This window comes from Eleginops maclovinus, chromosome 10 (genome assembly GCF_036324505.1).
Source record: "Eleginops maclovinus isolate JMC-PN-2008 ecotype Puerto Natales chromosome 10, JC_Emac_rtc_rv5, whole genome shotgun sequence".
Lineage (NCBI taxonomy): Eukaryota > Metazoa > Chordata > Actinopteri > Perciformes > Eleginopidae > Eleginops > Eleginops maclovinus.
The window spans coordinates 17,821,896-17,837,033 of NC_086358.1; the positions used below are offsets into that span (position 1 = coordinate 17,821,896).

A 15,138-nucleotide genomic window follows, 5' to 3' on the forward strand; every position below is an offset into this window, starting at 1 on the left:
CTATCCTTATATCCTGTCCTGGACACTGTCTGCACTAACCTGTGTGTAGAGTCCTTGCTGGGCGTTGTTCTGAGCAGTGCCGGAGAGGAAGGCGACCATCTCCCCCAGAGTCTCCCCCTTCAGCAGGGTGTGGAAGAGAACAAATCCCCCCTCTTTGGCTCCAGAAGCCAGGTTTTCCACCAGCACTCCAGCATCTGTGCTCAAAGGGCCCCAGGCGTGGTTACACACCACCAGGTCCGCCCCTCCCACTGCGCCTCCAGGAGCCGGGCCTGTCAGGGGGTCCCACTGAGCTGAGGCCACTGCCATCTCATCCAGGGTGGCCTGGTGGGGGGTCATGAGGTCAAGTTGGGGCGCTGTAGCAGTGTAGTCCACACGCAGCATGGGCTGGATGTGGAGCAGCGAGACAACGCGGGAGAAGAGCTGCCCGTCACTGGAGAGAGCCTGAGAGGGGGGAGGTAAACTCGTTAAATACTACATATATGGAGAGACGTGTCCACATGGTGTCTTTTTTCAGTCGTTTTCAATGAGAGGGGGCAGCCTCGAGTAAAACTGTGCAGCCAGTGTTTCTTTTCGAAGCGCAAACCCCATTTTTGTGAGCGCTTCTGGTTGAAAATATGTCAACTGTTCAGGAAATTGGAGGAGAAGATGGTTTTTGACAGTGTTTTTCAGACAGCAACTATCTAACAACATCTGAAAAACCCAGTTTTTGGATTGATTCAGCTGTAAGGACACTAGATGTTGCCTACGGCGAGTGTTGTGATAAATTTGATGTATTACTAAACATGGAACTGTTTTTTTTTTTGAGCGATAAAGCGCATTTAAACGAAGTCTTATGATATGGTTTGAGATACTTAAATGATACAGAAACATACATAGGTTTCACAAAGAAACAAACACATGTTAAATAGCACAACTACATAATAAAAATAAGTGATGATACATTTTTATGATATCATCACAGAAACATAAAGACATCTGGGAGTGTTTTTCTGATGAAACACTGAGAGAAGGCCCTGAAATTTTAATTCCTGCCGTATTTAAATCTAGTATACAGCCTTACCTCCAGGACTTTGATCTTGCCGGGCATGCAGTTCTCTAAGGTTGTATCCAGGCAGTGTCTGAGGGGGGGGTTGTCCAGCAGGCCCTGCAGCAGCTCGTCCTGCAGCAGACACCCCCGCTCTTTCTCCACAGTCTGCTGCAGCTCAGAGTGAAGGTTCCCGTTCAGCTCCAGGCCGCAGAGCAGGGCCAGCAGCCGCAGCAGGCCGGGCTCAGAGGGCTCAGGGCTGGGGAGAGGGCCCTCCGACTCCCCCTGCAACCCAGGGATGGAGAGCTTCACACCGTGGGGGGCCAACTTTTGCTGCAGTCTTTGTATTAAACCTGGAAGGAGAAAGTGGGACAAAGTATTAGGAAAGGATATGGGAGATGATACAAGAAGAGAAAATGGTCTGGCTGGTTCTAGGATTCCACGAATAAAAAGAAATAACACCTAGGACCGTTTAAAGTAATGTTAACACATAAAGCTAAAACCTTTCCTTATTTGAGTCTAAAAGTAATTCCCAGCCATACTCTATTTGAATATTTTATTTAACTTATACGATTAATTATTATATTTTCAATATTATTTTGGGTAACCATTGCCTTTAATCAAGTGACGGCTATGAAAGGGGGAGACAGAGGGGATGACAAGCCCCATTACATGGGCCGCCAGCTATACCAACTGAGCTGTACGGAAACCCAAATTAAAATAAATAAAATTATTTAAGCGTTTATTTGGAGAAAGGTGGCCTGATCAAATTAGTTGGACCCTGTCTGTCATTTTGGCAAGATTTTGTGTTATAATCACAGCAGGGAAGACCAGGGGAAATTGTGACAGCTCAAATTACACCAATCAGATCCAACTGGTGAATACAACATAAATTAATTAATCGATTAATGCTGAATCCTATGAATCTTTTTGGTTCCATGTATTGCACCAAGGTTTTTAGAAAAATATAAAGTGAGCATATGACGACCTCAAAGAATTTAAATTAAGAAAATTTATAAGCAGAATCCAGACTTACATTTTTTAAATCCAAACAATACCCAACCTCACAAGTTAAGTTGTCTTGATTATTGTCAAGTTTTAATAACATACACATCCGAAAAATGTCAAATTTGCTTTACCTAGCATCAGAAACAACAACAACAACAGTCCTAAACATTGATAGAGTCTCCTTCATGATCACTACAGGTGTGTCTGTACCTTTACAGAGTCTCAGCTGCTCTGCAAGCTTCCCATTGGACGTCAGGCACTCTGTGTCCACATAGGGAACAAACACAAACTCCTCCAGGGTTGGGGGGCTCTGCTGCTGCTGTCGACGGGGGGCCACAGTGGCGTGCAGACCGCTGATTTGGACTCCACCAGCAACGATGTGGTCAAGGCAACGGTTTACGTGAACATCAACAGCTGCAGGAATAAGAGAGAAAATGAGTTTCAGGAGGTAAGCTCCAGATCCAACATTTAAAATATCTGAACACAAAAAAGAGGAATTATTGACATTAAGCCAATCAGTATGCTTTATTTTATCCTCTTAACACCAATGTTTTAGATGATATAGAACATCTATTTTACTAAAGTCATAACAGACCTTGTTTTCCATCAGCGTCGTCGCAGACCTTTTCCAGATGGAGAGCTGGATCGATGCACACAGAGCGGATCCTGGTGGGCAGACGCAGACTGCGACCGGACAGCCCCACCACGATCATCTGCAGCATGGTGTCCAGAAAGGTCACCCAGTTCCCTGACCACTGCAGCTTCCCACTGTCTCCTGGAAGCAGCCAATCACATGATAGTGGCCAATCAGCAAAAGCAATGTAGAACACAAAAGATCAAATAAAATCAAAAACAGACACACACCTGCATTGTTGGATTCTGAGATGCCTTGGAAGGTCTTTCCGTAGTCGTATCCGCGCAGTCGCAGCTCCTTGTAGATGTCGTGTGCGGTCAGCTTCATTTTTGAGTCACCGTCACTGTAGGGGGTTTGGTTTTTTATCTGACTGTGGAATGAATCGAGGGCTGCATCCTCCAAAATGCTCACCTTACCTGAAAATCACAAGCGGATAAAAAGCAGGAGTGAGGCAGAGATTCCTAGTGGGACTAGATTATGAAAAAAAATGGGGAAAAAAAGGGGACAATGTTCTAGGATTATTGCAGTTTATTTACAGAACCAGACCTGATGCCTAGGTCGACCTCTTGTTATTGCTCGCTTTACAAGGGACTGACGTGGATTATCATTGTCACTGGAACTGCTGGTTGAGGCTTGGATGTCACAGCATGATTTAGAAAAACTTGTCCATGCTTTCAGCGTTCAGTAGACTGGACTACTGAACGCTGCTGCTCGAGTCCTCACTAACACTAAGAGAGTGGATCACATCACTCCAGTTCTGAGGTCTTCACACTGGCTTCCTGTGATTTCAAAATGCTGCTGCTGGTTTTTAAAGCTTTGAATGGTTTAGGCCCAAAATATATTTCACATCTACTGCTAAATTATCCTCTGGGATGGGTCGGCTTTCTGAGTTAGAACTAAACAAGGAGAAGCAGCGTTCAGTTATTATGCTCAAGAATATCTGGAACAAACTCCCAGAACCCTGCAGGGCCGCTGCAGCTCTTACTACTTTAAAATCCAGGCTAAAACATTTCTTTTTGCTGCTGCTTTGTATTGAACTGTTCTGATCTAACATTGCACTGTGACTTCATGTATTTCATATATGTTTTACGTTCATTTTATTCTCTTTGCTTTTCAATACTTGTTTTTAAATGCCATTTCTTTATGCGTTTCTTAACGCTCTAAATGTCTTTTTTTTTGTAAAGCACTTTGAATCGCCTTGTGTTGAAAGGTGCTACATAAATAAACTTGCCTTGACTGCTTATATCACTGCATAAACCCCCATTACTTACATTTTGTTCCATAGAAACATCAAATAGTGATCAAAGAGGGTAGGAGTCATACCTGTTAGAGGCCTACGAATAATTTATACTGTACTTATTTTAATGCAGGTCTGAACAAAGAACCATATTACGTCAAAAATGGAATAAAATAAACTTGGATCATCAAACGTCTGCGGGACATCCTTATTTGAAAGTAGTCCTAAACCTACATCTATAAGCAAGACGGATATTGAGACATCAAAGACACATATGCACCGATTACTGGTCTGAAACCTGGGTCCATTTCATTGGGGGATGATTAGCTTTGTACCAGGTGAACTATTCAGTTGATGTTGAAAACACATAATGAAGCCCAAATTTCAGAATAAAACATTAAAATAAAAAATGCACAGAAGAAGTGCGTACCGCTGACAGCCAGGTTTCCATTCTCTGACACCTCAAACTTGTTGGTGGCAGGCATGAGGTGCACCTTCAGCTGGACCGAGCCTGAGGGGAACAGAACGGAGAGGAGAGGAAAGAGACAATTAGAAGGTTCATCCTAATCAAAGAACCCCCCCCCTCGATGCTCACACCCTGTGCTGTAATCTCACCGCTCTTTGGCAGGATGGTGGCCCTGTGGATGGTGATGTCCTCAAAGGTTACAGGGGTGCTTTCCATGACAGCGCCTAGGCTTCTCATCAAGGTACGCCAGGCCAGCACCAGGTAACCGGTCGCCGGGTAGAGGACACGCCCATCGATGCAGTGTCCAAGCATGTAGTAGTCTGGGGACTCTGGGTTTATGTCTATTTTTGGTCAAAGAAGTGTTTAAAATCATGGTTAAATGAAGGCATTTAATATGAAACAAGAAAGCAGAACCACTTTCTGACCCAGATGAGAATTTCTTACCGATATTGTAGACGATGACAGAGTTGGATCCTCCTGAGCCACAGGAGAAATCCTCGGCCTTGGGAACGTCCCAGGTCTGGGAGTGGTCCCACTGCAGCAGGGGGGAGATCAGAGGGGTTCCGACGGGCACAGGATACTTCACCGCCGGGCAGAGGCTGTTACTATCCACGTTGATGCTGAAGCATTCAAAATATTTTCATATTAGCAATCTGAAACGGCTTCCAGGAAAAAAGAGATGCTAATTGACTTGAAGTTGTTTTTTCTCATTACTCAACAAGATTTACTGAAGTAAGGTTGGAAGATTTATACCTTTTTTATTTTAAGCCTTTTTACAAATTTTTGCATTTTTGTCTTTTTTCAGTGCAAAGTAATTGATAAAAAACTGTTAAACTCTGTCATTATATTTATGTTTTCATATAAATCCCTTTGTTTATTTTCTGTATGTATTATCTACTAAAGCTATATGCTCAATAAAGTCTATATATTAAATGATAGGTAATCATGTATTTCATTTGTATATATTTAACATAATTCAAGTGATCCATATCTGTACATACAGTATATATCAAAAGGTTTACTATTCGTACACGTTTTAATTAATTAATGTATTATTTCCTGCTTTATTATCAAATCATCACCATGTGTTCGACTAAACATGGACCTTTGATCATAAACTAAATCAAGCAGCCTTGAAACACATCCTAAATAATCATCATGAGAAATGATAAAAACAGTATAAGTGAACCGGTGGTTTAGCTGAAAATCCACACAGAACAACAGTTCCCACCAACTCAACTAAAGCACGCAGACAAAGTGAGGCATTTACTGACCCGTTCATGTAGATTTTCCCAACGTTTGACAGGAAGAACTCCAGGTTGTTGGCGTGGCCTCTCTTCATCAGCGGGAGGATGGAACATGTCTGCTTCAAGCTACGCTTCAGGATCGCCTGTGCAGAAAACATACAGGGAACATGTAATGTGAATAAGAACAGCCTCTGCAGTCAATGAACTCTCAAAGACTGCAATTCCCACGGCACCAGAGTTCTTTGGTCTTCCAACAACGTGCGGTGCGTACCTGCAGTAGAGCATGAGGGGCGATCTCCACCGCCACGGCGTTGTCCGGCACAAGGCTGAGGCCCTCGTGGAAAAGCACGGGGCTCACCAGGTTGTTGACGTGGTAATCAGCCGAGCTGTACAGAGCCAGAGAAGAGTCCCAGTCCGACTGAGGGATGCTGGTGCTCACCCAGCGGGGGGACCGCAGCCGGGGCTCCTTGATAACCTATACACAAGAAGACATTTCACATTATCTATCAAAAGAGTGGAGCAGGAAGGAGTCCAAATAAGTCAAAATATCAAGTGAAATAGGTCTGTGGTTAACCCAAGCTAAAGGGATTTTCAAGCTTTGTTCCACAACATCAAATAAATCAATAGATACATCCCACTGGTGAATGTCTGAAGCTTTTCCGAGTCTTAATAAAGGTGGTTACTAGCAAGTGACTAAAATAAACAATTAAACTTGATCACACCAAACGTTAGCCGCCTTTAGCTTATCGATGATGAAGTGAAGTCATGTGACCGTGACATAATTTTTTTTATAGTCCAAAGCTGTTTACTTCTGCCGATTGCTTTAATGCTTCAAAAATGTTTTGGGTTAATATGTGGAGATGATCCTTCTTAACAAAATGTGTCAGAAATGTGTGGCTTTTTGTCGAGTGACCCATTGTGTTGCCTACTTCCTGGTTAGCCTACAGAAATAGTTCATCCCTGCAATTATTACGTAATAATGTAACTGTAATAATTATTTGAACTATTTGCATGCTTTTTGACACATAATAGAATAAAAGATATAATAATATGACATGCCAAGTATCCACAAGGTTCGGAATTAAAGCAGCCAAACTTTCAACATGCATGACAACAATAGATTCTTAATGAGAATGTGGAGGCAGAGCTGCCCTGCTGCTCACTGTTGAAATGCAGCAGAGCTACAGTACCTTCTTCAGAGCAGCCAGCAGGGTGGGGGCGATGGAGGCCATGTAGTAGGAGTGGAAAGCAACACCAGCGCTGCGCACCTCCTTTGCAAACACTCCCTGCTCTTTCAGCTTGGACACGAACGCAGTGATGGCTGCCTGAGGAAACACACACAACACACCGGTCAAAACACAACGTCCCGCACCTGGGGAGAACTAGATGGGGGAAAATCTACTGTATGTAACGGTGCTTTCATTTGGGAATACAGTTTTTATTGTTCTTCTAAACCTGACATTGTTTTCTGTGTTGCTATGCTAACTAGCTGTTGACAAATGACTGTATTGTTCTTCTGCGTTCTCTTTCTGTCTTTTTTTTCAAAAACATTTGAAGTTTTCAAAGTAGTGTTTCTAAACTTAGCAAAAGCACTGATAGCATTTTAATGTTATTCTTCTGTACATAACGAACATGTGTTAAGCACTGCCTCTAGCGGTCTTGAAGAATCAATTGAAACGTCACCTTCACAGCTTTTGTTCAGTACAGTCAGGCTGTGTATTATTCAGGTTCTCTGAGTGTGAACCGGGTCTGAAGGAATGTCTGACCTGAGGGCCGGAGATGGTGACGGTGTCCTCCGCGTTGTGGCAGGCAGGGACCACTCCCTGGGGACACTGAGCCATACACTCCTTCCACGTCAATCCTAGAACAAAACACACACTAATGTCAAAGATGTGCACAATAAAATAAAAACAAACACAAAGTGCGATTGTCTGAAAGCCAGTACCAGTACCAAAAGGACCATAAAACCAGTTGGTGTCATGAATCCACGTTATTTTGAATTCGATACAACAGGTAGCATTTTATAATTAAGAATGTAATTTGCCTGAAATATTTAATCTTTCAAATCCTGACATTTTGAAAAAGGCGGTTTTCATTATAAGACATTATGCAATTTTCATGCAATCAGCTGTTAAAATATGGAAAATAATCACAACTCTGTCTCACCGATGGCGGCCATGCCTCCTGGAGGAAGGTTGGCCTCCTTGATGCAGCGGCCCCTCCAGTAGGCAGCCAGCAGGGCCTCAGTGTGGCTGAGGGAGCCGTCAGCGTAGCCACAGGCCAGCTCTCCTACCGAGTGTCCTACGATCCCATCAGGCTTCAGACCCAGCTTGGTGAGCATGTCGATCTGAGCGATCTGTAAAATGCCACAAAACAAAAGGGATTATCTCATTGTATGGATTCACTAAGGAAATGTATACATAAATATATAATAATCACATCAATTCCCACATTAAACATGGAGTCTTTACTCTACCTGTATGGCAGCGAGGCCAACGAAGGCATGAACGGTGTCTTCAAAAGTGGCCTCGTCTGCGTCCATGAGGAGGCTGGACACCACCAGGCCGGTTTCCTTCAGAGCCACGTCCGACCTCAGGATGGACTCTCTGAAGTCTGGCAGCTGCATGAGGCTGCGGCCCATTCCGGCCCACTGAGTCCCCATACCTGGGAATACAACACAACATACACACACCTTAGCTCAGCAGAATATCATTTCCTGATAAGAAATCAATTGGAATCAAAAGGCCATTACATACATGACATTGCTTCTAAAGGTACATACTGTATAGTGGTAGATATATTCTGTATTATGGGTTTTTTTAATATCAGACTCTGTTCATTTGTGATACTCAAAAAAACAACACAAACAATAATCTACAGAAACATCTCTTCCACAAACCCACATCTTATTTTCATAGGGAGTTCTTTTAACTGAAAACTGTCCTAAAGAAACAGCTAACATTTTGCAACAAAGCTTATTTTCACCCCACAAAGAAGGCTGATAAAAATGATACTGAGGTCAAGAGGAACACTACGAATATGGCGACAAAGCCAGTCATATCCTTGCTCTTCAACTCGAACAGCACTCAGCATCACAACACATTTCTCAGAGCTATGGCCACGTGCATCCTTGAGATCCAGGGTCCTTAAGATCATACTACTCAATAGCCTTGTTCGTTTTGATGTTCATATTGATAAGTCATGATCATGTTCCTGACAGAATATGAGCTTGTTACATCCTGAAGTTGGTCCATGTGATCACCACAACACAGTTTAAACACATCAGTGCAGTCACAACATTCCTGCAGGTCAAGCACAGGTTCTCCTGTCCTTAGTCTTGTTTTAAGCAGTGTAGTGGGTAGTGGGAATGACTAAGCATCCTTTAAGAGGCATACTATAGATCTGATGTCTTATCCGTCCTGATAATTAATAACCCAGTATAGGTTTTATGCATGCGGTGTAAATGCCATAGATAGAGAGGGCAGCTGAACTGCTCAGTGGTTAGAAATGGCGGCCCATATACATCGCTGCCAAGTAAGCTGGCCTGAATCCAGAGCTCGCCGTACATTTCAGGCAATGCTATCCTCTAAAAAGGAACAATCTGGCCCAACATTTTTTTTAAAAGATAGGGTTGAGGCAGTATTTCCCCTTAGTGAGGATGTAAAATATATATGTTGTTCTAAAAAGTAGCAGGGCAATGTTGTTTGCTACTGAAACATGAATTCATCTTTCAAAAGTAGAACAGCTGGAGGGCAGGTGATTTTAATTTCATGTTCTTTGAATCTTTATTTGTTTTTCTGTATATTTGTGTTTCTGTAAAATACAAAATAAAATAAAAAATGAACTAATTTGTGCTTTCAGATGCTGAGTAAATAGGATGTTATGCCCTGATGAAGAAATTAGTAGAATGGATGAATAAATTAAAGCATTACTGCACCTGAGCAGATGTACCAGATGGGCCTGGGGGCGGCCTGCCCCTGCTGCACCTCCGTGACGTCGCTCTGAGAGCCAATCAGAGTGTAGCCTCTGTAGGGCATGCTGGAAGTAGGAGCTCCTGATACCTCGTTCAGCAAAGACAGGAAGTTGTCATCGGCAGCGTGTTCCTTCCCTTTTTGCAGCAGCGCCTTCACTGCCTCCTCTGTGCGACCACAGGCCTGAAGCACCCTGGGAAGTGTCCTGGGCGGGGAGGTCGTGTCAGTTGATTTCTCAGCCGGACGAAGGATCACGTGAACATTTGACCCTCCGAATCCAAAGGAGTTGAGGCCTACGATGCCGCCTCGGATGGGAATGGGCCGGTCCACCACCTGAACCCGACCATCGCTGAGGGCTGGGATGTCGGTGTTTGGACTGTTGAAGTGCAGGTTGGGGGCCCAGACTCCTCGCTCTAAAGAAAGCACCACCTGTGTGGGGGGGATGAAAAAATAAAACAATTAAGTAAAAGCAGAAATAGCTCAATATCAATTAATTTACTGGTATCATGTTTCATATTTTGCATTAGATATGTATATGAACAAACTACTGTATTACTGTTTTGATTGTTTAACTTTTTATTCACTTTTCTTATTTATTGTCATGTTTTTTACTCCTCTTGTACTTTTAAGCACTCTGAGTTGCTTCCTTACATGGAAGGCACTATAAAAATAAGGTTATTATTTCTTTCATTTTCTGTTTAATTGATATCTTCCTTTCTTCCTCTTTAAAAATGGCACTTGTATCCTGCAGTTAAGAAGATGACATGACATATTAGGGATGACATATTTGTACGATGACCCGGAATTTAATAATACAACGTCTCTCTTGCTAAAAAGAAAATCCATGGGAATGGATTTTTAAATATGAAACGTACACAGCTTTATAATAATATTTTTCAAGAGGATAATCTCCACATAGTTAGATCACGTTTAAGATTTTTTCATCTTAAATGCAACTGCCAGAAGTAAAAGGCTAACGGCTATAAACAAACTACATGACTTCAAGTCACTACCGCTAAGCTAAAGGCGGCTAATGCTAAATGTGATGACATTCGTTAGTCACTTGTTAGCAACCACTTTCTTTATGACACCTCAAGCTTCAGACATTCACAAGTGGGGTATTCACTGATGAAATTTAAGTCATATAACAAAGCGTGAAAATCTTGTCAGCTTGTGTTACCATAGATCTCATTTCAGGCATCTTACGAAAAACCCATTAAGGAAAGAAATTACTCTGAGACAAGCAAACCATATAGCTGAAATGCCGACTCCTTCGGGGGTTTAGGACTTATTCCTGCACCACTCTATAGTCATTAAAGTTGGCTGCAGAATGATTTGCCTAATAAATGAAAAAGCAGGTTTCTCGTCCCACCATCCATTGAAGACATTATGAATAGGTAAAAAACACTTCCTCACACATCAATAAAAAAAATGATCACTCTCACCTTAGCAAGAGCAGACAGACCAGAGGCCGGTTCTGGGTGGCCCATGTTGGACTTTGTGGAGCCGATTAGCAGAGGCTCTCGCTTGGATTCACAGAACACGCTGACGATGCCGTTCACTTCCTGTGGGTCCCCGACCTGCAGAAGGAGAGAGGAGAATACACGTTGTGTGGAGTTCACTTTTGAATTGTCTTTTTAACTCTCGTATTTTGATGCAGGACACATTGATCACAGGCAATGTGTGTGATCGGTTTTTACTGACCTTTGTCCCTGTGCCGTGGGCCTCCACGTACTCCACCTGGTCAGGAGTTATGTTAGCTGCCTGGTAGAGAGAGCGCACTAGCCTCTGCTGCATCTCACCTGAAGGGAAGGTGACACCTGAGGGACAAAGAGGTATTAGATCCATCACACTGTAACTGCTGGGTCAGGCTGTTGGTGAGCGTCCTCACCCTGCTCTTTGTATCCATCTGTGTTGTTGCCAGCGTTCAGTACTGTGGCGTACACTCTTTTGGCCATCGAGCGCTTCGTCAGCAGCACAGCCACTGCTGCCTCAGAACGGCAGTATCCGTTTCCTGTCCAACAGAGGAGAAAATATTAATTGTGTATTGGTATACAAATAGTCCACGGTGAATAGAAGAACGTAAACCAGGAGAGCTGAGACTCCGGTCTTTCTCTTACCTGATGCATCAAAGGACTTGCAGGTCCCCTCAGGGCTGAGCATGCCCAGCTTCATGAACTGCACCGAGGTGTTTGGCTTGAGCAGCAAGTTGACCCCCCCCACCAGAGCGGAGTCACAGTGGCCCTGGCGGATCCCGTGGAAAGCGTTCTCTAGAGCCAGCAGGCTAGAGGAGCAGGCCGTGTCGATGGCAGTGCTGGGGCCTGCAGGGGAGGAGGGGAGGGGGTTACAGCTGGGACTGTCTCACTTTTGGTCCAGGGAAACACTCTGAGCTGAATGATCAGGCCACTTGATCCAGATGTGCACAGCCATGAAACAGCAGATTAAAAAGAACCGACATTCTGAGAAAATCAGATATAGAACAGTCCAAATTGTAATATATTCAAGAGTTAATGAAACTATTGATCACCCTTAATTAAAATACATAAACAACACTATTATTAAGTACATTCCCAGAGTCTAGAAATGCAATTCAGAACCAATTTAAGTGTACAGTCTAAGATGAGGAGGCCACATTAAAACATTAATGCACAACAAGGAAAGCAAACCAGGAATATACTACTTCTTTTGACATACACGCTCAATTCCAATCCGGCCCCGCACTTTCTCCCTCCCAACTTCCCCTCCGTTTGACCGCTCGTGTGCACAGTCCACCACATTAAGTGCTGTTCCAAACCAACAAGTGGGAGTTATTCAACCCTCCAACAGGAAGTCATTCAACCCTCCAACAGGAAGTCTGTATCTGTCCTGACCAACAGCTGCCCTAACATGTGCAACGCTGTTTGTGTCCCTCGTGGAACACACTGTGTAGAACTTGTGCAAACATTAACATGTGTATCTTATGGAAAAACAAAGGTTCAGACATTGTGTATTTTCCTGATCCTCTTTTTTTTTTTATATTAGGATCATATAAAAGTGTCTATTCTACAACTTTAAATGTATGCATTTGATATATTTACAGGGACTGCTGCAAAAGACCAAGCAGTGTTTTTTGTCATCGTAACAATGGTTACAAAAACTGACGATAGTTCCTGTTTCTGCCTGAGAGAGAGGGAAGATCGTCCTAAAGCTTGCCGCTGCATTTACACCCTCCAATTAAAAGGAAGGAGTGTTCAGCTGAGAGTGACTACAGACACCATTAACTCATGAAATCTAAGAGTGTGGGAGTTGGATTGGAATTGGGCCAACATGTGTTAGGTTAGCAAAATTCCCTGTAGAGAACCCTTAGAGTTGGATGACTTGTTCTGATAACACACTGCTGATTAAAAGAGTAAAGGATTACAATTCTCTGACACATCCCCTCCTGTGTGTGCGTACCGCTGAAGTCGAAGAAGTAGGACAGTCTGTTGGCCAGCATGGCGCGCTGGCAGCCGGTCATGCTGTAGCCCAGCAGCTCCTCTGGGTCCCGGCTGAACGCCTCGCCAGCCTCTGAGCCGCTCACCCCGATGTACACCCCCGTCTTACTGCCACGCAGTGCAGCTGGGTTCAGTCCTGGAACACAACATGTCGCTGTCTTTCAACCATACACTCAGCACGTAGTCCCACTCAGATACTATTTTTATAAAATAAGAATAAAAGTCACACTTAGATCCAGCATGCATGTGCTGTATTGATTTCCAATTAATTCGACATCCTCTTACTCACATCGATGTCCTTTACTTATACTTAAGTGATCCCTAAAGCCGTTTTTTCCTCACCTCCATCCACGATGGACTCGTAGGCGATTTCCAGCATGAGGCGGAGCTGGGGGTCCATGGTGTTGGCCTGTTTGGGGTGCACTCCAAAAAAGGCAGCGTCGAAGTGGCTGATGTCCTTCAGTTTACCGTTCCTCTTTGGAAGACCGTACAGACCTAGGAAGGACAAAAGGAAGACCAAGTTAATATGAAACAGAAATCCTTGGCTGGAGGGTAGTGTAGCCTATTATTACTTCTGTCATTTGTTATATTTGTTAAAACTGTAATTATCTGATATATGTTCACAGGCAATAGCATATATAGTATTTGGTAGATAGCTAAAGCTCAAAATGCACCATTATTTAGACCTAGCCGACCGTATGTAGCTACGTTAAGTTCCTGTACTTTCCGATGAGCAAAGGATGTAAAGAGAAGTATAAAAAGCAGAGACAGGTGTATAGTGATTGTGTAGGTGTAACAAACTAGCGGTAACGCAGACATTAGAAGGTTACCTCATTGTTATGTGGTTTTACCGGTTAAATGAGTCGTGTGAAACAGTATGTCACCTGTTTGCTAGTATGGACTAGTGCCAGGAGTGTTTACCGCCTGTAGCTAAATGAAAGTTTGTGTTTTTGTGCTGAATATGATCAGGTTATTGCAGGCGGACTGTTTGATAATTGGTTTGATCCAAGTTTAGGAATTTGGTTTTGCAGATGCATCCTCCCTTAGACCTCGCAGAAGCTACGCTGCAGTGATGTCCCTGTTGTCCCATTTGAGGGAACATGATCAAATTTCGGATCCTCTTTTGACTGCCTACACTCTTTATATTTAAAGTGCTATCTATTTGAGTGCAGATAACTCGTGGTGCTGCCTGTGTTTTACACAGATGGTAAACTAGCTCATGCAATTACTAAGGGAGCGCTTTCTTTTTCAGATGTTGATTTTGCTCAGTGAATACTGCCAACTTGGAATAAGGAAGGGTTAATGAAGAACATGTCGTCTTAAAGACAGAATCTCCCACATACTGAGAGACCAACATGCAAACCACTTATTTGGTATTCAAGGTGAGGAAATATTGTTTTATTTAACCACATTGACGGCAAACTGAGGAAAACATGACCAGAATCGTTCTTCTTTTCAAAACCCCCACTTTTTACTCTGAATGCTCACCAGTTTTCCTCTAGTTGTACAAACTGTAAGCAGCATTTCTCATAAAGAAGTGATTTTCCATGTTTTCCTGTCACTTTGCGAGGACTCCTTCAGGCCATTGACCTGTGCTGGGTTTCTCTATTGTCCCTACTCTCCCATGATGCCTTGTGTGTGGTCTCAGCTGACCCGGTCCAGCTCTTTCAGCGCATGAATGTGTGCTTAAGATGGTTGCCAGGATCTGAGGGATGGGTCTTTTATTCGCAGAGAGGAAACCACTGAAGGCTAGTGAGGGAGGACTGGAAAGAGTGGAATGTGGGCAAGGATGTAAAATAGGAAAGTAGCAGAGGGGAAACCAGCTGCTAAACTCTATTTCTCAGCACTACATCTTGCAAAATCAGTTAGTTAGTAAGAGACGTCTCAGCCCCATCTGAAAAAAATAAACACACTGACCCTCATTCATTCGTATGAGTTGACAATGCTAAATGCCTCGTTAAAAAAAAACAAAGGGTGGTTTGGCAAAAGTTGGACCTAATTCAGCTTTTACTGACAAGCAAGATGGCGTCATCGGGCTATATGCTCCTAGTAGAAAACCTACTATTAACTCACATTTT

General features: G+C 43.3%; 1 protein-coding gene across 1 annotated transcript in view; it reads right to left on the minus strand.

Moving 5' to 3' along the window:
- The window catches only part of fasn (fatty acid synthase), a 37,600-nt gene that overhangs the window by 12,961 nt on the left and 9,501 nt on the right, over nucleotides 1-15,138 (minus strand). The window contains exons 3-23 of the mRNA XM_063892942.1: nucleotides 13,403-13,555; nucleotides 13,023-13,196; nucleotides 11,708-11,908; nucleotides 11,479-11,601; nucleotides 11,292-11,407; nucleotides 11,033-11,167; nucleotides 9,554-10,016; nucleotides 8,093-8,280; nucleotides 7,783-7,972; nucleotides 7,383-7,477; nucleotides 6,807-6,941; nucleotides 5,888-6,091; nucleotides 5,644-5,759; nucleotides 4,814-4,989; nucleotides 4,519-4,710; nucleotides 4,334-4,414; nucleotides 2,897-3,082; nucleotides 2,628-2,807; nucleotides 2,243-2,446; nucleotides 1,061-1,377; nucleotides 40-441 (exon numbers count right to left, since the gene is read on the minus strand). Coding sequence (XP_063749012.1) covers nucleotides 40-441; nucleotides 1,061-1,377; nucleotides 2,243-2,446; nucleotides 2,628-2,807; nucleotides 2,897-3,082; nucleotides 4,334-4,414; nucleotides 4,519-4,710; nucleotides 4,814-4,989; nucleotides 5,644-5,759; nucleotides 5,888-6,091; nucleotides 6,807-6,941; nucleotides 7,383-7,477; nucleotides 7,783-7,972; nucleotides 8,093-8,280; nucleotides 9,554-10,016; nucleotides 11,033-11,167; nucleotides 11,292-11,407; nucleotides 11,479-11,601; nucleotides 11,708-11,908; nucleotides 13,023-13,196; nucleotides 13,403-13,555 — 4,031 coding nt within the window. The remainder of the gene's footprint in view (nucleotides 1-39; nucleotides 442-1,060; nucleotides 1,378-2,242; nucleotides 2,447-2,627; nucleotides 2,808-2,896; nucleotides 3,083-4,333; nucleotides 4,415-4,518; nucleotides 4,711-4,813; nucleotides 4,990-5,643; nucleotides 5,760-5,887; nucleotides 6,092-6,806; nucleotides 6,942-7,382; nucleotides 7,478-7,782; nucleotides 7,973-8,092; nucleotides 8,281-9,553; nucleotides 10,017-11,032; nucleotides 11,168-11,291; nucleotides 11,408-11,478; nucleotides 11,602-11,707; nucleotides 11,909-13,022; nucleotides 13,197-13,402; nucleotides 13,556-15,138) is intronic.